Source organism: Gopherus flavomarginatus, chromosome 3 (assembly GCF_025201925.1).
Source record: "Gopherus flavomarginatus isolate rGopFla2 chromosome 3, rGopFla2.mat.asm, whole genome shotgun sequence".
Taxonomy (NCBI): Eukaryota; Metazoa; Chordata; order Testudines; family Testudinidae; genus Gopherus; species Gopherus flavomarginatus.
This window is the reverse complement of record NC_066619.1, coordinates 29,537,499-29,558,908: the sequence shown is the minus strand read 5'-3', so window position 1 is coordinate 29,558,908 and position 21,410 is coordinate 29,537,499. Positions and strand designations below refer to the sequence as shown.

The window sequence follows — 21,410 nt, the reverse complement described above, 5'->3', positions numbered from 1 at the left end:
TTTCAGTTAGCGCTGCAGGGGAAGATACTTGTATCTGATAAAGAATCCCTTGCCATCAGTGCAGTTGCATGCAGACAGAGCACTCTACCTGCCCTGAGCTCATTGCTCCTTTTAAAAGGTAGAAAATTCAAAGTTAGTAAAAGGATATATTTTTTCACACAAAACACATTTAATCTTTGGAACTCATTGCCATAGGAAGTCATTAAGGCCAAAAATTTAATAAGATTCAGAAAGGGATTATACATTTATTTGGATAAATGGATAACAAGAATATATAGAGTTAGGAAGGGATATTAAACTTTAAACTTCAGAGTTTAAATCAGTCTCTTTTGAGCATTTATATGAGATCTAATGTTGGGTGTGGTGGGCAGATTATCCCACATCTGCTTACTGTGGAATTCTTTCTCTGACAGCACGTGGAACTGGCCATTGTTAGAACCAGGATACTGGTTTACATGAACTCTGTGAGATCTAGTATGTTAATTACTATAGTCCTTTTGGAGTCTTAGTGGGTATTATTAATGTATATATGATATTGACTCTGTGTTCCGCATTCTAGATGCTCTCGTAATAGGTGGTTTTCAATTTTTTATAAATCTGTGTATTAATGAAATGTTATAATGGTCTAATAACACCTTAAACATTACACCTAGTGAAGTAAACAGAATAAATACAAATTTTTTCTATAAGTATTTATTTTGACCTCTAAAGGCCATAGTAAAGTAGAAAAATATAGACGTCAAAGACATTTGTAAAGATCACTTTTAAAACTGGAACATAATGGTAAAGGTTTAGCACTGAAAGAATTTAGGTTAATTGCAGAAAACTAGATGACAGAAGTAGTAGATAGGTCAAAGCCTTGTGGGACAGTAATTAGCTATTACAATGCGAGTCTGCTAAAAACTGCTGAGTACCATTACGAAGAATTTTATTCATCATCACTTTGAAACTGACTTTATGGAACAAGGAATCAGATCAATTTCACTAGACTTGGCATGTGCCCACATGTACTAAAGTGATCCAATCATAACAATACACAGAGCTCATCTAAAGCAGAGGTTTTATTCAGTCAAAGTCACAAGAATTACTAAGGCTTTAGTAATTCCCAAATAATGTGAGTAAGAAGTAACCAGTCATAATACTTCTTAGATTTGATTGTAAAGCCAACCTCTTGATGAATATTACAGTGTTTTAATTAATTTTTACCATAGTTTTGTAATTCTAATCATTTGCCATACTTACAACTTCTTTTAAATTAGAACCATTTAACTTCAGTGCACCTTAGTTCTATGAATCTTCATTAATTTAATGCATGAAATAGTACAAAGTCCATTGTACTTCTGGGGAGCCATCTACTGGAAATCTTCGAAAAAGATCATGTAATTCTCTAAGGTATTTAAAATGACAAGATAGAAATGTTTGTTTAGACAAGGGGGTCCTCAGACACTGGAATTTCTACTTCATTTTATAGAACTTTACTTTTAAACCTTTAAAATTTTATTTAATTTTTGTAATAGATTTAAGAACTTGTACTAATGAAGTGTTTTAATTATAACTAGGAAATGAATCAAACCTGCAGTCAAATTACATAATCAGTATGATGAAAGCTTGACTGAGTAGGAAAGGCAGATTTCTTCTGCCTTCCAAATGAAATTTGAGAGAGAGGTCTGAACCAGCATGTAAAATGAAATTTTTAGGAGAAGCATGTCAGAAAAGAGCTAGAAACTTAGATATCTATGGTAGAAAATCCTCAGAGAAAACTATGAGTTAGTGTAGGCAATTTGAATCATACTTGAGAATTTTTCAGACACTTTGCCTTGAGCACAGGATGGTAGCGTGGAGGATTTAAAAATAAGTCTATGATTAGTAAGAAAGTTCTCATTATTGATAGGGTCTGTTTGATCAGTAGAGAAGTGTGATGCAGAGTGGCGTTCATTGTGGGATGAAGTGGAACACAGAGAAATTTGGATATTTGTGTGACTTTACTGGAGGATATTTGGAAGCTTAGATGTATATCGTTGCCGAGAAACTAACTGGACCTAACTGTTTGTTAGAGATTAAAGACTAAATTCATAAAAAATCCTCTAATGAGGGTTTTAGAGGTAGCTTTTAATGGCATATACACCTCTACCCCGACATAACGCTGTCCTTGAGAGCCAAAAAATCTTACTGCGTTATAGGTGAAACGGCATTGTATCGAACTTGCTTTGATCTGCCGGAGTGCACAGCGCTGCCTCCGCCCCCCCAGTGCACTGCTTTACCGCTTTATATCTGAATTCATGTTATATCGGGTTGTGTTATATCGGGGTAGAGGTGTACTCCCTTTGTAAAGCATCATGGACATTTGTCTGTAGAAACACAGATTTGTGAAAATACTATGCGGAAATGTCATGGGGGGCCTCTGCTCACCGCTAGGGAAGCTTCCTCCTGGCTGCTGCAGGGATTAGCTCTTTCAGGCTGACTCCGTCTTCTTGTGGTTCCTTGGCCAATTATTTCAATCTGTCACTCTGCAGCCGCCTCTTACTCCTCAGGAGCTGCAGCACCTCATCTTCATGGCTTAGCCCTCCAGCCAAGTCACAAGAGTCCTCCTCTTCCAGCGTATTATCACAGTCTTCCACACTGTTCCAGGCAGTCCTTAACTCCATTGCCCTGGCTGGGCCATTCCCTCAGTGTCTAGAACAAACGAACTTGGATGGGCTTCAATTTCACTGCCCAGACTGCACCACCCACTCAGTGGTAGGGGAACCCAAGTCCACCCTCTACTCTGGGTTCCAGTCCAGATCCCCATCTCGAGCAGCAAAGGTCTGAGCAACCACTAACCTTCCTGCCAGTCCCCTGGACTACTTCCTACCTTGCCTATATCCAATGGTTGCATTCTCCACCCTTCCAGCCAAACCCCTTTCTTCTGTGTCTGCTAGACAAAGCCTTCCTTTTGGATCTAAATCTCTTCTCTCATTCTGGGGTGAGTGACTGTAGGCCTTTTCCCTGTAACCCTCTTTCTGCTACCAAGTCCCTGATCTTATAGAAGCCCACTGTTCCTGCACAAGTGAGCTTCCCTTAATTAGACCTCTCTTGTCCACCTAAATATCCCGCTTTTCAGCCTAATAGGTTAATTGGGCCATCTGGCCTATGTTAACCCCTTCAGACAGAGTGTGGGGAGCACACCCCTATACAGGAAGAGACCTCAGTGTTGATGCAAAATGATATTAATAAAAGTACACCTCTACCTCGATATAACGCTGTCCTCAGGAGCCAAAAAATCTTACCACGTTATAGGTGAAACCGCGTTATATTAAACTTGCTTTGATCCACCGGAGTGTGCAGCCCCGCCCCCCCGGAGCACTGCTTTACCGCGTTATATCCGAATTCATGTTATATCAGTCGCATTATATCACGGTAGAGGTGTATTATAACTGAATATATTTTAAGTCATTACAAGCTTGTTTGCACCTTTACTAAACCTTAAGATACAGCTACAAGAATGTCATAGTCAGGATGCTTAGAAATATAGCAATACATATATTGATCTAATTGTGGTAAAGTTAATCCAAGAAATATCAGGTTTCTGCTTCTATCTCCCGAGGACAAATAAGCCTCAAGAAGACAGACCACTTAAAACATTAATGCATTAATGTTTTAATTAGAGGCCTAATTGTAAAAAGGAATGTAGGGTATATTATCAGAGCAATACATCTAAGTAAAGTGGGCTCTACCAACCCTCACCTTCTTACAAGCACACCTGCTTGTGTTCTTAAGAGAAAAACATATGTGTAGTTGGAGAAGTTTTAAACTTTTGTTTTATTTCTTAAATGTTGACATGACAAACACCTTTTGCAAAGTGCATACTTGCAAACATGTCAGCTAAATACGAAGCTTCTAATGTCATTGCTATATAAATGGTAAAATGCTTTATGTGCCAACATGGAATCTAGTCATGTTGCTTGACTAATATAAGAAGCCATTTAAGTATAGAATATTTATATTCATGAAGAATTAGCTAATTACTGGCAGTGCACAAGCAAACCATCAACCAACTCTGGAAGACAAGAATCATATCTCCAGAGTCAATAACTTTTAATTATATATAAGCTAAAGAGTTTGAAAGTTATTTAATTTAATTTTTTTTATAACTAAAAACTTTTGTATAAAGAACAGAAGTGTTCAGAATTTTTGAAAACAGAATTTCATTTCCCGTCAGACTCTAATAAAATCGAGAGACTATCTCATAAACTGGACTAAATAAAAAGAGTTGAAACTAACTTAAAAATTTATCTGAATCTTTCCTGCCACAAGAAGAGCAAAGGCAACTAACGAAATACTGCCTATGCATTAAACAGACTGCTTATTCAGAAGCAGAAAGTGTCACCTAACTCAACCCCAAGTGCATGAAGCCAATGAAAAGGATGGCAGCCACCAACTTTGAATCTAAACAAACCTCAGAGGGGTGCATTTTCCTATCATTTCATGAAAATAGGAAGAAGGATATAAAAACTCTGAAGTGAGCAGACTTCACACATCCTTGGCTACTCTGTCAAACACAGTAGAGCTCTCAAACACAGTACAGCGCTCCATAAGCAAGCTGCAACAGACAAATAAGAAAAACAGAGAAGACTCAAGAAGAAACTAACCTAAGGAAAACATCCCCAAGACTTCTGCATGGATTCGTGAGAGGGAGCTAACTAAAACACCACCAAAGGATTAGAATTAAAACTCTTGTAATGATTTTGTTGGAATATTGAAATACTGTAATTTAAAAGACTAACAGTTTGTCCCATTAATCACCATGTGGATAGGCCATGTATTCCTGGAGAGGAGACAGGGCTTAATAATGCTAAATAGAGAAATGGTGGGATATAATTGGATTTAGGATTCTTAATATTCATAATTAGCTTGTTTTAACACAGCTGCTTCTAAGTAACTAATTTAAATATCTTTGATTTCATAGGATTTAGTCAAGATTCTTATTTTGCCCAGCTATAAATTGGTTAGGTTATTATTAATAACTAGATGGACTTCACTGCTCCTTAAATTATCTTGCATATACATAAACGGTTTTAATTATCTAGTAAGGTGCTAAAACTGAATTCACAATAATTTTGTGAAATAATATACTTTTGTCTTAATTTACTAAGATAAAAGCAGCCCCCAGAAGCGGTTCACTCTCAAGGGTATAATCTCTGTTAATAGGTCTCCACAGAGAGGCATATGGAAGAGATTGTAATGGAAGTAACCAGTTTATCATTTGTGTTTGATCATTTGTGCTGTTTTGTTTAACTTTTTCCTTTCTTTAATGATAAAATAGCCATGGTTAATAATTTTCATCATTTTTGCTTGGTCTTGATCATGGTGTCCCCTAAAGTATGTGAAACAACACCTATATCTAAGTGCTCACATCTTGAATATTGCGTGCAGATGTGGTCACCTCATCACAAAAAAGATATATGGGAATTGGAAAAGGTTCAGAAAAGGGCAACAAAAATTATTAGGGGTATGGAACAGCTGCCATATGAGGAGAGATTAATAAGATTGGGACTTTTCAGCTTGGAAAAGAAATGACTAAGAGAGAATATGATAGACGTCTCTAAAATCATGACAGATGTGGAGAAAGTAAATAAGGAAGTGTTATTTACTCCTTCTCAGAACACAAGAACTAGGGCTCGCCATATGAAATTAATGGGCAACAGATTTAAAACAAACAAAAGGAAGTATTTTTTTTCATATAAGGCACAGTCGACCTGTGGAATTCCTTGCCAGAAGATGTTGTGAAGGCCAAGACTATAACAGGGTTCAGTAAAGAACTAGATCCTATCATGGAGGATAGGTCCATCAGTGGCTATTAGCCAGGATGGGCAGGGATGGTATCCCTAGCCTCTGTTTGCCAGAAGCTGGGAATGGGTGACAGGGGATGAATCACTTGATGATTACATGTTCTGTTCATTCCCTCTAGGAAACCTGTCATTGGCCACTGTCAGAAGACAGAATACTGGGCTAGATGGACCTTTGGTCTGACCCAGTATGACCGTTCTTATAACTAAATAATAGGAGCCACACCCCTGTGTTGGCAGTAAGAGAAACAGTGAAATCTGGCCTACCACGTCTTGTTTTGCTTGTTATTTGCAGTGTTGTTGTAGATAACAATCTAGTCCCCAATTGCCTACTTCATTTCAAGTGACCACATCCAGCATGTGTACTGCTGCTGCTTAACAATCTGTCCCAACTTGTGTTTAGCTCAGAGACAGTGCTTTCTTCCCCGGACCTGAAGAAGAGCTTTGTGTATCTCAAAAGCTCATACCTTCCACCAACAGACGTTGATCCCATAAAAAATATCACCTCACCTACTTTGTCTCTCTTAAATATTTTTAGTAATTTTTTTAAATAAAATTATTCAGTGTCCAACTATTTAAAACTACTTCTTTTCAACCCACAATGCCCCGTTGAAAGGAGAAGGTATAACGGAACCAATTTTTCATTAGAGTAACCTGGGATTTCAAAGAGACATACTAAAACTGCATAATCCAATTTATTCCAGTTTGTGGTTGTTTTTTTAAAAGCCCTGGTTTGTGCCTGATAATTGTTTCCCCTAGTTTCAAGTGACTGGTAGAAGTATGAAAGATTAATTTCTTTTCCATTTGCCAAAGGCTATACCAGTGTCTATGAGGACATAACACGGACACAAAGGGTTGCACAGGTATCACTGAAAGCATAATGTGAAATCTGCAGAAGCTTTTTAACTGGTGGTGATGATTATTTAAACTTGTATGTATTTGTGCTGTGATAGTTCCCAAAGGGCCCAATCAGGGTTAAGGGCCCCATTGTGCTTAGTACAGTACAACTCACAGCAAGACATGGTCCCCGCCTAAAAGAGACTACAGTCTAAAGTAATCCACTTTGAAAGTGAATAAACTAACTTGGAAAAAGGCTCTCTTATTCTGGAGTGAGTATCCGTAGGTGGGTTTATACTGAAATGGCTATTTCAGAATAATTTTTCCTTAATAGCAGTCATGGTAAATTTCCAAGTGTAGATAAGCCCTTAGGAACGATACACAAAGTGAGTATAAAAGTAAAAGAAAATGAGGAAGGAGAATAAGGGTAATAGTAATAATAAATAGTATTTTGATAGACCACCTATTCGCGTGGTTCAGAGCCCATTGAAGTCTGTAGAAGTCTTTCATTAACTTCAGTGGGTTCTGGATAAGGTGCTATATGTATAGCTCGAGAGACTTTTTAAAAAATAAATATCAGCAATCCATCTCTTGCCATCTGCCTAGCCATTACCAATAGGCAAATTCCTGTAAGCATTGCAATAGAAGTTGGTCTTGAAGAGCGATATGAATGAGAAAAACTATTGCCTTACAGACCAGTTGAGTAAGGCATTCCAGTTGTAAGGGGTGGAAGAGACCAGGGAAATGCATGTGAGAGAAGCAGACAAATGAACTGTCAAGGCTGATATGATGGAGTAAAGGAGGCAAGAGCAACTCAGTAAAACATAAGAGCAGATCAGTAAGGAGGGGCATGGACAGATTCAGTGGGAGTGACATTTTGAATTGACTGGCTGGAGTTATTGGGTGTCAAGGAAGTAGAGGGGATTGCCGTAATCAGGAGTAAAAGTAGAAATAGGGACTTACCTGTACAGGGCTGGGTTGGGGCTAGCTCTGGCACCCGTAAAGGGCGGGGCCTCAAACAGAAGGGGTGGGGATAGGGGATCAGAGCCAGCCCCAGCCTGCCCTGTACTGGTTAGTGCTCCCCCTCCCCCACTGGGGTAGCAGCGGCAGCTGGGGTCTCCAGCAGCAGTTTAAAGGGCCCAGAGCTCGGCCGCCGCTACCGCCCTGGGCCCTTTAAACCACTGTTGGAGCCCTCAGCTGCCTCTGCTACAGCAGGGCTCCAGGGGCTATTTAAAGGGCCCAGGACTCCCCTGCTTCTATCGTCCCAGCCCTTTAAATAGCCCCCGGAGCCCTGGGGTAGTGGCAGTGGGGCTCCAGCGACTATTTAAATGGCCCAGGGCAGTAGAGGCAGCGGGAGCCCCGGCCCTTTAAATAACCCCCGGAGCCCTGCTGCTACTCCAGAGCTCCAGCTGCACAGCTATGGTGGCAATTTATAGGGCCTGGGGCTCTAGCCGCTGCTGGGAGCCCCAGGCCCTTTAAATTGCTGCCTGGGGAAGCTGGGCTGCCCCGGTATGACGCACCGGCTTACTTTCACCTCTGGCTGTAATCAAGACAGGCTTGGTCAGGATGAAAAGGCCTTAATCTTAGAGGTGTTTGTAAGGAGAAGGTGGCAAGATATGAATATGGGCTGGATTTGGGTGGGGCAAGACAGAGGGAAGATTCAGAGATAGTACCTGGGTGACAGTAAGGGTGGTGGTTATGTCACTACTAGAGAAAGGAGGAAGTAGGAGGGTTTGAGAAGGTAGGTATGGGTTTACTTTTAGCCATGTTTTGTTTAAATTGGTCATGAGTCATCCAAAAGGAGATGCCATGCATGACCTGGAAAGAAATCTGTTTTAGGGTATGTTTGAGGGACTGGCAATTAGAGGTAAATTATTTTCAGTTGCAAACTGGGATGTGAAAATTAGTAAAATTAGTAAAATGCTATAAATATAGCACCTCACAGTAGTGTTTTTAGAAATTCATTTGTCAGGATAGAACTGCAGTTGAAAGTAAGTTTTGAACAGCTCCTCTTACATTCACATAAAACTCAGTCACTAGGTTTTAGAGCATTTGGTGCACCATTGAAATGTATAAAAATGCTACAGCATTTCCTGGGCATGTAATCTTGAAAATGGATTTAGAAATATGGTAGATTCTGTCTTAATAGTATGATGCTAATCTGAGCAGAACAAAAGTTTCATAGTACATATTTCATTTTTATTCACTGTTACAGTGTATTTACTGATCTAGTAAAATCAGGTTCCGCCACCTCAATTTATAAGTAGTAATATGGTCAAAATTTCATTCTGTTCACATGAATTTCTCTTCGCTAGTCCCTGCAGTGGCCACTATTAAAATGTTATTTGTTAAAGCAGGAAAGTCACAGGTAGATTAATCAAAATCAAGCCAAAATGCTAAAGTAAGTCAGTTTGGTGCTGATATTTCTGTTTGAAGACAGGAAGGAAGGAGAGTCATCTGTATTGTGAGTCTTCTTGTTTAAAAATGATCTGAGACTTAAAAAGCTTGATAAGCATTTTGTTCTTTTGTATGCATTCTTTGCTCCTGCTCAGAGCAATTAAAAACATTATATATAAATTGTGCCCAAAAATACACATGTGGGGGTACACTGGTATCTGTTTTGCAGGCAGAAATTAGGCATCTCTTTAAAAACCCCTCTCTAAATTGAAGAGTTGATTTAATAGCATTTATTATACATTCTAAATTTAATTAATCTCTCTTCAAGGGCTTAAAGGACTTTGAAAAAACATTGGTTTGCTGCACAAAATATACACACCTCAGTTCAGCAAGGTACTTAAGCAGATGCCTACCTATAAGTACATGACACCCATTCAAGTGAGGCACTGCAGCTTGCTGCAGTAAAGAGCCTTAATGGGTAGGGCCCTGGTTCAGGAAAGCACTTAAGCACAAGCTTAACTTTATGCGCATGCTCATTGTAGGGGAGATCAGAATGGAAGAATTTTCCCTATATTAGAAAATGTATAGCTCAGTAAATAACAGAGTAGAAAAAATGATGTTAATACATACGTAATCTATCTCTCAGAGTTTACTTGTAGGAAAGGACATCTCCAAACTTCCAATAATATCAGCTACATGAGAAAACACTCAGAGATATGTTTGGGAGTTATCTTATACTGGAAAAATATTGGCAGGAGGCATTGAATGCCATATTGGGCTCCTAAAAGTGCCCTGGCCAGTGTTTCCTCAGATTTGTGCTGTACTCTTGTAACAACAGACGTATCAAGAGATGAATATTAAGACAAATTTGTTAATGCTGCAGTTTGGGCAGCTAACAAAACGATCACTTTTTAAACTAGAAATCTGAACACCAACCAGCTAATAATTATTGGATTGTTCTGTTTAGAAATCGATTGTAAATGGGGGAAGGAGGACTAGTGCACATAAAATTATAAATAATCTCAAGGTTTTGGAAAAGTAGTGGAATATTTTGCAGGCTTTCCTCAAAAAGCAGGTCTACTGACAACTAATATGAAAAAGAAATGGAAAAAAGGCATTAAATCATGCATTTCTCAAAAGAATTCCAGCCATCCATTAAACTCTCTTCTAAGATTATCAAGTGGAAGAATAATAAAGAATGGTGTCCCTACCCTCTGTTCGTCAGAGGATGGAGATGGACGGCAGGAGAGAGATCACTTGATCATTGCCTGTTAGGTTCACTCCCTCTGGGGCACCTGGCATTGGCCACCGTCAGTAGATAGATACTGGGCTAGATGTCCCTTTGGTCAGACCCGGTACGGCCGTTCTTATGTGCTTATGGAATTAAAGTGAACCCAGATTTCTAAATCGTACCATAGGGTAGTCACGCTAAAAAACACCAGCAGCTTTGATTTAAAGTGTTCATTGGAATGCTGTGTTTATTTTGTTTCTCTTGTACAGAATTATTAGCTTTCTTATCTGTCTAGTGCGTGTACTGTGCTCATCATAGTGCTATCAGAACACTTTACAAATTATAGAACTAAACATTCAAAATATCTTTATATCTTTTTTCCCTTCCATCCACAGTCAAGTCAATATGTGGTAGTGGTGGTTTAATTTATTGTGGGACATCTAATTGGTTTTACATTTTGATACGAAGACACAATCACTCAGTAATTTTCATAGTTGTGGGCCAGCTGCTGAGAAAACAGTTTCCTGTACATGATTATCAGTTGTGACATTTCCATCATTTCAGTGGAATGTAATTGTCAGTGTCTAATACTGGTGTCAATTGCCATAGTAGTGAGTGACTGAGATAGTGATCTCAAAGTGAGGTTGTCCTGCCATTTCCACAGAGGACTTGAAAAATAAGTGGATTGTGCTGCTGAATAGGAGGGTCTCTGCATTTTAAAACATATGCAGCTTCTTTAGATTGGTGAATTTTCATTCCTGGGCATAGTGCTTTGCAGTAGCAAAGCCCAGAGCTTCCAAATATAACTATTCATTGTTAATGACAATGGAAATTATATATTTGTTGTTACGTGATCTGTGATTTGTAAAGTTTATTTCCAGACTTAGGTTACTCATGTTTGCTATATATGTATTTGATATATTTTAGCCTTCTAATAAAAAATATATTTTTTGAAAAATAGTTCGAGTTAGTGTCAGAGTTTGATCTTTAATGTTTTCTCCTTCTAATGTATTTAAAGGAATTACGTTACTAGCTTAAACACAGTTAATGGAATCACTGTGATTTAGTAGTAGATAGGGCTGGAGACTTCCATTCTGCTCCTAGTGCTGCCACTGATTAGCATTTCAAAAATTACTGTGCTATTGAGCAAGTCCCTTGACCTGTCTGTGTCTCAGTTTCCCCACCTGTGAAATGGGATATTTAACTTGCTTTTGTAATGCCCTTTGAGATCCATGAATGAAAAGTGCTCTGTAAGAACTAAGTATTCTTATTATTATTAATGGCTGTCCGATAAGTCAATTCTGTCTAGTTTTTACAAGACAACTGAAAAACAATCCCCTTTGTAGGGAAAGTAAGGAAGCTGAAATTGTTTAAAGATGATAGAAACGAGAATGAAAGCTAGGCAAAGTAACCCATTTCTAGCATGTCAGATTCTGAGTATTCTTGATGAAAGTTAGTATTGTGTAGGCTAAACACACAAAACGTTGTTGCTGGTTGTCAAGTCTACCACTGATGCGTATACTGGGCAAGTTTGTGGCCCATTTCATATGTAGATATGCATAGGAGCTAACCAGACTAGAGGCCTCTGTGCTTAAAGAAGCATAGGTGCTGCTACTGATGTGTTCCCTCCTGCTACAAGTTAGCCAAAAAGAGAGCCGGCAGTTTGTGCTTCTCTCAGTGCAACTGAGAGATCCCCCAGAGCCAATATACATATGCACAGTCAGTAGCAGAGGGCTCTGGCTGTTGCAGGCTAGCTATTTGTGATTTTCTGTGAGCTGCTTGAGATTTTTGGATATCCCTGACTAACCTACACCTACTACTTTTTCATAGGTCTTGATGGCTCTGCATGAGATGTTCCCAGCAGTGCATGCAGCAGAAATGGCCATCCAGAGAAATCCACATTCTTGGGAGGCATGGCAGACTTTGGGACGTGCTCAGCTTGGATTAGGAGAAATAGGACTGGTAAGAAAACAGCCTTATCAAAGAATGGAACATGCAAATCATGAATTCAGAACCACATGTGATAGAGTAAAAGTACCAGAATGCCAGAGTAATATAATTTCCTTATAAAAGTCGAATGTAAACAAGGCAAAGGATTATTGTTCCTTTTATTTCCAGTAATCTCTCCTACTTGGTTTCTTAACAAACATTTCCTGTATAACATTATTGTTGGGTTTGTGAAAGATGTAGCCAGATCAAAACCATTCACCTTATTCACATGAGAGATTTAACCAATAGTATTGTTACACTTATCTAACTACACAAGTACAGATGCCTATTGCCTATCAGAATGCAGTGCAGTTTACCGTGGTTTGAAATCAATGTTCACTGCACCTGTTCACGTCATGGTCTACTTTGGCTCAGCTTGTCTGTAATAGGGGTTTGTACCATTGTAGCTACATCAGTGGCTAAAATGCTCATCTAAACAAGACTTTACTCTTTTCCGCAAGGAGAAGTTTATGAATTTAGCAAATCTATATGAAACCAAGGTTGAGTTGTCTTCTCCATTAGAATACTTAATTTTGAGGATCAAATATTTTAACTCTCTATTATACCTAGTTTGGCACTGATAATAAGTTTTACATTGTGTTTAAGAAATGTAGGTACATGTGCCCAGAGATAAGTGTGATGGATGCTTATGTGTTATGACTGGGACATTGGTGGTCAGACCTAGTGATTGGAGGAGGAGTTGGGAGTCCAGCCAAATCAGGTACAAGGAGATCAAGACAGGCCAGTGGGCAGATGGAAAATCAGGCATTAGGAAGCAGGTAAGGTGAGGTCACCGGTAGGCCAAAGTCCAAGGAAGATCAGAGGGCAGACTGAAAGTCAGGTGTCAAGAGGCAGGCAGGGTCAGGTTACCAGTAGATTGGGGTTGGGCACCAGGTTACAGACGACAATTAAATAGTGAAGTCAAGGACAAACCAGGGTTGGAAGCTAAAGTTTAGGGTCTGTCGCAAGCAGGGTCTGGAGTAGAGAGAGGCAGGTAGTCTGTGGTGTTCCTCAGACAGCTCTCTTCCATGCTTCCTGGTTTAAGTATTGGTACCAGCCAATCAATTGGCTGTGAGGCGCTGCCACTCAGGTCCTGCTGTGTGGTACTTCCTGCCAAGCCCAGCCCTACAGGGCCCTCCTGTAGGAGCCCAATCTAAGCCTTCTGTGATGATATGGTGGCATCAGCCACCCAAAACACCCATAGTCTCTGGTTCCAGCCCTGCTGGTTCATACATTGTGTAAAATAAAATATACAGAGATCTGGAATCGCATTGAGCTGAAAGCTTGCAAGTTAATGTTGTTGTTGGTTTTTTTTAAATGGTTTGAAATTCTTTAACAAAATAAATGAATAAATATAGGTTGGACCCTTTAGCATATCCTCTTTTTGCAAAAGTGTACACTAAAATATCTTATTTTTAAAAAATAACACTTTTACTGGGCAATTGCATTGTCCTTATGCATACTGTACATACGTACTTGTGTGTGTGTATATATAAGAGTACTGATAAATGAGTAGGTACACAACGGTTATACCCAACTGCTCCTCAACTTACCTTTCCTTGTTAGTGTTTCAGAAGAAGTAGATCTTGAGAAGGAGGAGTGGGTGATGGTCTTCTGGACTAGTTCAGGGAAGTCATGCCATGCATAGCAGTGTAAGAAAGTATGGAGATGTTTATGACAGAAGTAAACAAGTGGATGGTTAAGGCTAGCGTAGCAGAGTGCAGGACTTCTGATCATTATGTCTCAGGACCAAATTATAAAGATAAACAGTTTCCTAGGAAAAGCTCACATGAATGCATAGACTAATGAACTGGAACTACAAATAAAACGGTGGCTATAGTTAATAATATCTATCTCAAATATCATTCAAACCAGCTATCCTATAATAAAGAGCAATATGGGTGAGAGACGAATGTTTGTGATAATTAAACATATGTGACATTCATATCTGTGTACACAGTTTTCTGGCTGTGTTAATTTGAAAGCACAACCAAGCAGAACTATTGATGAAAACAAATGCAAAAGGCCAGCAGTAAAATGATTAAGAATGGATTCTGAAATAAAAAAAATATTTGCTTTATATTATTTGATAGTTTGTTATACATGGAGTTGAGCAGCTATGTGATGATCCGAGAGTAATACATTTACAGGGAATTCAGAGTCCTGTTGAAAAGAGAATGATTAAAGGTGTAATGTTTTGGCTGATATTTCTTTGGTTATTTATGAGAAATTAATATGAAGTGTTTTCTTTTTTATTTTGTTTTGTTTTTGTGGCTGGATCACTTAAAATTATTATGATTATTATTTTTTAAATAGAAGCATCAGTGAGGACTGGTGCTTTTACTGTATTTGAAAAAATGTGACACAAATAACATTTGAAAGCTGTATACTACATATGAAGAGTATCTATTTTCTATTGTCTTAATATCATAAGATGAAGATGTTTTACTTACAAACTCATGCATATCTAAAGTCTGGCACATTGACTCACCGGTGAAAGTCTATAGCCTGTGTTCTGCAGGAGGTCAGACTTCATAGCTTTTCACAGTCTGTTTTAGATTTAACTATTTTGAATCATGTGCAGACTTTGTCACTTTACTGTTTACCCTTTTCCCAGATCACGTATGAATATGTTGAACAGCACTAGTCCCAGTACAGATCCTTGGGTGACTAAACTATTTACCACTCTCCTTTGAGTGCTGATCCCCATGTGGATTCCAAGCGTGAGTGTGCATGCGTGCCATGCACTGGAGTCAGAACAGTTCATAGTATTGTCCGTTGACCCGCATTGTGCGTCGACCATGTGGTTATCCGAGGCTTTTAAGAGGCTGTGCAGGTCGATGCAGCTCCAGTTCCCTCTTACCGCCACATGACCAGAGTTGAAACCCTGTCCCTTCATGCTCGTAGTCGCCTAAGAGTACTGCGTTCAACCTTTTTCACTGTATATCATTTCCTTGTTTAATTAATTAGGAAGTTGTCTGGTTTTTGTTCGTAGCCAGTTAGGTTCTTCGTTAGATTTCTCCTCTTCTAGGACGTATAGCGTCTTGCACTGCTATTATACCACATGCCCGTCTCTATATGCACAGCCTCCAACATTGGCACTGAACAATCTATAATCCACTGGTAGACTCCCTCACCAAGCTGCTGGTCCTTCCCTTCCATGTCCTGACCTTCCTCTCGTGGCGGTACAACTGCTCCACAGTCGTGGTGGGCATGCCATTCACACCCCCACACCCACCGCCACCTTCACCACAGACTCGTCCTTAGTTGGCTGGGGCACCCACCCTGACAATCACACAGCTCAGGGTCTCTGGTCCACGCAAGAAGCACGGGTGCACATCAACATCCTCGAGCTCTGAGCAGTCCATCTGGCCTGCCAAGCTTTTCTAAACTTCCTCCACTCCTATCACATCCTTGTATTCTCAGACAACATGATGGCAGTTGACTATATAAACAAACAAAGTAGCACCCGGTCCCCCTCTCTGTGCACGGAAGCCATCCACCTGTGGAATTGGAGCCTCCACCACCAAATCACGCTATATGCCATACACCTCCCAGGCACCAGCAACTCTCTAGCAGACTGATATCTTTCGATGAGTGAGAACTCCATGACCCCACTCTCCAGTCCCTCTTCTACCAATGGGTCATGCCTCACTGCGATCTCTTTGCAACACCACAGAACAGCAAACTGCCCCTGTTCTGTTCCCAAGAAGGCCTGGGTCCAGACTCTATAAGCAATGCCCTTCTTGTTCCCTGGCCTGCGCATCTACTCTGTGCATTTCCCCCAACCCTGTCCTTCCCCAGGTCCTATGCAAAATACGCAAGGATCGAGCCACGGTGATCCTTATAGCCCCCTCTTGGCCTCGCCAATATTGGGCTTGGTATTTGATTGGGGATCCAGTGTAAACCAAGCCTTCTCTACACCCATCTGCAGCATTCTCACTAATAGCAGATAACTCTCCACTTTCACCTGCTGCTCTGCCAAATGGCGTCACTTTGCAGCCTGGGCAAGCTGAAATAACATTCCTACCAACTGTGTCTCCATTCCTACACTTCTAAACCACCTCTTTCATCTCCACCACTTGGGCCTGGTGCATTGCTCTATCTGAGTTCATTTAGCAGCTGAAGAGGTGGGTTTTTTACCCTTGAAAGCTTATGCCCAAATAAACCTGCTAGTCTTTAAGGTGCCACCGAACTCCTCGTTTTTGTAGCCTCTCTCAGTGCCTTCCTTCCTCCCATGGATGGCTTCTCCGTCTTCACTTATCTGACGACCTCCAGATTTCTCCAGGGACTCCTCAATGTTTTTACTCCCGTAAAACAACCCATCTGTCCCCACCCAGAACCTTAATCTCATCCCCTTGGCACTCACCAAGCCCTTTTTTGAGCCCCGTGCCACCTGTTTCCTTGCCGACATCTCATGAAGGTTATCTTCCTGGTGGCCATCACCTCAGCATGTCATGTCAGTGAGCTAGCGACTGTGGTGGTAGATCCCCCCCTTTACAGTCTTCCATAAAGATAAAGTCTCCCTGCGCCTCCGCCCCAAATTCCTTCCCAAGATGGCTTCCTCCTTTCACTTCAACCATAGTATACCTCTCCCAGTCTTCTACTCTGAACCCCATGCCTCCTCCCTAGAACATGCCTTCCACTCCTTTGATGTTCGACGGGCACTGGCCTTTTATCTCCACTGAACGCGAGCCTTCCGCACATCTCCGCAACTCTTCATCGCTATCGCCAAACGTTGCCAAGGCTTATCCTTTCAGTGCCTCTCCAAGTGGATCACCCACTGCATTGAAACATGCTATGATCTCTTGGGAGCAACACTTCCACTCAGGATCACAGCCCATTCAACATGGGCTCATGTTACCATATCCACCTTCCTTGCAGACGTACCTTGGCAGGACATATGCTGGGCAGCGACCTGGTCTTCCATACACACCTTCTCCATGCATTATTCTGTTGCTCCCTCCACGGTGATGGGTGCTACCATCGGGCATGCTGTCCTACGCAGTTGGTCCTCTCGAGAGACCTCGCGCCTGCCTCCTTCTTGAGTACTGCTTGCTACTTTCCCACACTTGGAATCCACATAGGGACCAGCGCTCAAAGAAGAAGAGAAGGTTACTTACTGTAACTTGAGGTTTATTGAGATATGTGGTCCCTATGTGGATTCCAGTCCTGCCCTTCATCCTCTCTGCTTCGGACTCTCCTACTGCCTGCTAAGAAGAAAGTGGAGCAGCATCAACCTGTGCAGCCTCTTAAAGCCTCAGATGCACCATGTAGTCAATGCATGACGTGCGTGCAGATTAACTGACACTACCATGAACAGCTCTGGCAAATGGCACACGTGCGCACTCATGCTTTAAATCCAGATAGGGACCACACACATCTCGAAAACCTCCAGTTAAAGTAAGTAACCTTCTCGTCTGTTGAAAAGCATGGAAACAGTTCTGATCCTTCATTACACTTTAGTCATTATAAGTGGGTCATTAAAGATTGATTTCACTGTACTGCCAAAGACAAATTAAACAGTCATTTTCCCTACACTTGAAGATCTTCATCAGTACAATAGCTTTTCATGAGGAAAAACAAAATGGCTTCTGGGTTTTTGTAAAACAAAAATAAGAAAGCTGCGTAAAGCAGAATTTTGCTAACTGGCACTGTTATAGACGTTTGCAAATTAACAAATAAGAGAACAAACATAAAACAAACCAACACTAAGTGTTCTTTATTTATTTTGACAAATATAGTTAGTTATGTAATTATTTGATAATAGTTCACGGAACACTAGTAAATGTTCTGTAGTATATTTTGAAAAAGTAATGAAGTCTTGGTAATATGAGAACTCTCTATATCATTCTTCTGTTACTTCTTCTTAGAGAAATTGGGTATAGAGCATCATGTTTCTTTGGTAAAATGGAGTTTGCAGATCAACAAAGAGCAAAGTGTTGTGTTTTTGCTAGAATGCGCATATGCCAGATATACCCAATATTATTATCTAACCAACTCTTGTATTACATTGGAAGTTTCTATTATAAATTCTGACATAAACCATTTCCAGACTTTAGTTGTATTCCTGTCATTTGCCAAATTTAGCTAATTAGAAATACAAATATATGATAATCAGTGGGAATGCCAACACAGTGTGTGACATTTATTAGTCCATGTAACTTCTGAGTTAGTGGTTCCAGTGTAAAGCAGTCAAATCTGTAATAGCAGCAAAGAGTCCTGTGGCACCTTATAGACTAACTGACTTTTTGGAGCATGAGCTTTCGTGGGTGAATACCCGCTTCATCAGATGCATGTAGTGGAAATTTCCAGGGGCAGGTATATATATGCAGGCAAGCTAAAGATAATGAGGTAGTTCAATCAGGGAGGATGAGGCCCTGTTCTAGCAGTTGAGGTGTGAAAACCAAGGGAGGAGAAACTGGTTCTGTAATTGGCAAGCCATTCACAGTCTTTGTTTAATCCTGAGCTGATGGTGTCAAAAGGATAAATGGACACAAATCAGATATTAGGAATGGCAATATACAAAAACCTGTAGGAGAACACTTCAGCCTCCCTGGCCACACTATAGCAGACCTTAAGGTGGCCATCCTGCAGCAAAAAAAACTTCAGGACCAGACTCCAAAGAGAAACTGCTGAGCTTCAGTTCATCTGCAAATTTGACACCATCAGCTCAGGATTAAACAAAGACTGTGAATGGCTTGCCAATTACAGAACCAGTTTCTCCTCCCTTGGTTTTCACACCTCAACTGCTAGAACAGGGCCTCATCTTCCCTGATTGAACTACCTCATTATCTCTAGCTTGCCTGCATATATATACCTGCCCCTGGAAATTTCCACTACATGCATCTGAGGAAGTGGGTATTCACCCACGAAAGCTCATGCTCCAAAACGTCTGTTAGTCTATAAGGTGCCACAGGATTCTTTGCTGCTTTTACAGATCCAGACTAACACGGCTACCCCCCTGATACAAATCAAATAATGTTTCAGACCAGGCTGCTGCCATCCTAAAGGAAACAAATCATAACTCAAAACTGATTTTTATAGTTTTGTGCAGGATTAAGGCATTATGTTTTATCACACTGTTATAACATTCTTTTCTCCTAAGGACACAATATGCAAAGTATTTTGCAGTAAGTAAAATATTGTTTTGAGCAGTGTTGGAATAGTGTAACTCTGCAATTAATATTAAAATCCTAAGTGGACACTTGCTTTTCTATTAAGAACACAAATACAAAATAGAGACGCAATTAAACTTTTAACAGTTACTGTTTGTTTTAGATTTGTGAGACAAGGCAAGTGAGGTAATATTTTTTATTAGACCAGCAGAAGTTGGTCCAATAAAATATATAAACTCACTTACTTGTCTCTCTCATATTCTGGGACCAACACAACTACAACAACAGAGCAAACATTTTATATTTGTTTCAGCCAAAAAATTGGCATCGAACTTTTCTTTACATTATTCAGCTTGTAATTCTTTATTTTTGTGTGTTCTATAAATTTAGGTATATTCATCAGGTTTTGGTGTGAAATTAATTTTTTCTCGTTAAGGCATATTTCCCCAACCACAATGCCAGCAACAGTCTCATTCTAGCACACAGTATTAAGGGAGTGTTTGGCCAGAAGCTGGGGGAAGTGGAGCTGACGTGGAGCTGGGGCTAGACTGCTAGAGCTAAACTGTCAGGAGTCTAATGGTAGCACTGCACTTGGGCTAACTAGCCATGCTTCCAGTATTGATGAGGCGGGAGAGTAGGCGCTCCATACTTCAGACTTTGCATGGTTAGATGGTCACTTTAATGCCTCACCAAAGAGGAGAAGACAACACTTTCTCTACATCCACAATATGGACTTGGTTTGTAGCTTTTGCCAATCCATTGGTTTTCCATGGGAGGCAATAATACTATCCCAAGTGGCTGTTCCCAAGCCAACTTGGGGGGCAAAAGTGGTAAAGAGGAACCATGGGGTCTGAGAAAGCTGTATGCCCTCTGATTGGAAGTAGCCAAAAATTGCAACCAAGAAAAACATACACTTTGGACATCTGTGGTATCTCTGGCAGCATGCACAGTGAAAATGGGAAAATATATTGTAGGTAATAAGGATTATCAAGTGTTAAATTATCCATCAAAAATAAGAGAGAAGTACAGTTAAAATGTAATGAAACAGTGCAGACACTTTGATGTAAGAAGAAAGAACAGAGGAAATGTGACTCAGTCTTTAAATTGATAGCACAAAATATTCTTTCATTGCCAATCCATTAGTTGACTCATTTGCAACAAAACAGTAAGTTAACTTTCAATCTGTTCTTCAGTATATGAAAGTTGATGATTATCCAGTCAGAACCAAAATTGATTTGTTTTAATTGTTTAATGTGTAATATACTTTAATATTTTGTCAAATGAGCTAAACTTTGGCCATTTTCCATCAATTCTAGAGCAAATATATAATAAAAAAAATCATGTTTCTTTGTATGAATTTGGTGCTCATAAAAGTAAAAGGTTATGACAGTGAAGCGTAAGAAGCATTCCTCACAAAACTCTGCCAATACACCTTAATCCTGATCTGCTACACTTCTATTACTCTAGTCTTTGACCTCTCTTGAAAGTCTTAGTTACATTTAGGCGCTCCCACCAAACTCACTTTTACTCATTCTGTAACTGCACTTACCCACTGAGCTTTCCCATTTTCCAAATCTATAAATGAGAAATGCCTGCAGTTTTCTAAAACCCAACTGTTGTTTTATAAATAATTTTAGGATTGTTATCGGTAGACCCGGTAAAGCTATCCGCAGGCAAAAGTTGCCCAACACTTCCCATTATAAGATCCTGTTTTCAGTCACTTACAACCGCAAACTTTAACCATTTAGTCTGAAATTTCCCAAGCTGCTGATTTTTTCTTAAAAGTTTCATCTGTTTCTGATAAAGAGATTAGGGAGGAAAAAGTCTTACCCATCTTAAAAGAATTCTTACAAACATTTTGCTGTGAAGCTTTAATACCTTCATATTTTGGCACAGGGCCTTGACATTTGGCAAGGGAGAGGGTTACTTTGATGCCTAGGATGTGCCTTTTGCTGTTCCCTGTGAAAATTTGCCCAAATTTGGCTAAATTATTAACCTCTGAATAATCACAGT

At 40.0% G+C, this 21,410-nt stretch overlaps 1 protein-coding gene across 2 annotated transcripts in view; it reads left to right on the top strand.

Moving 5' to 3' along the window:
* The window catches only part of TTC33 (tetratricopeptide repeat domain 33), a 99,634-nt gene that overhangs the window by 61,000 nt on the left and 17,224 nt on the right, over positions 1-21,410 (top strand). For both annotated transcript variants that reach the window (XM_050947124.1, XM_050947123.1), the window contains exon 4: positions 12,121-12,252. In XM_050947124.1, coding sequence (XP_050803081.1) covers positions 12,121-12,252 — 132 coding nt within the window. The remainder of the gene's footprint in view (positions 1-12,120; positions 12,253-21,410) is intronic.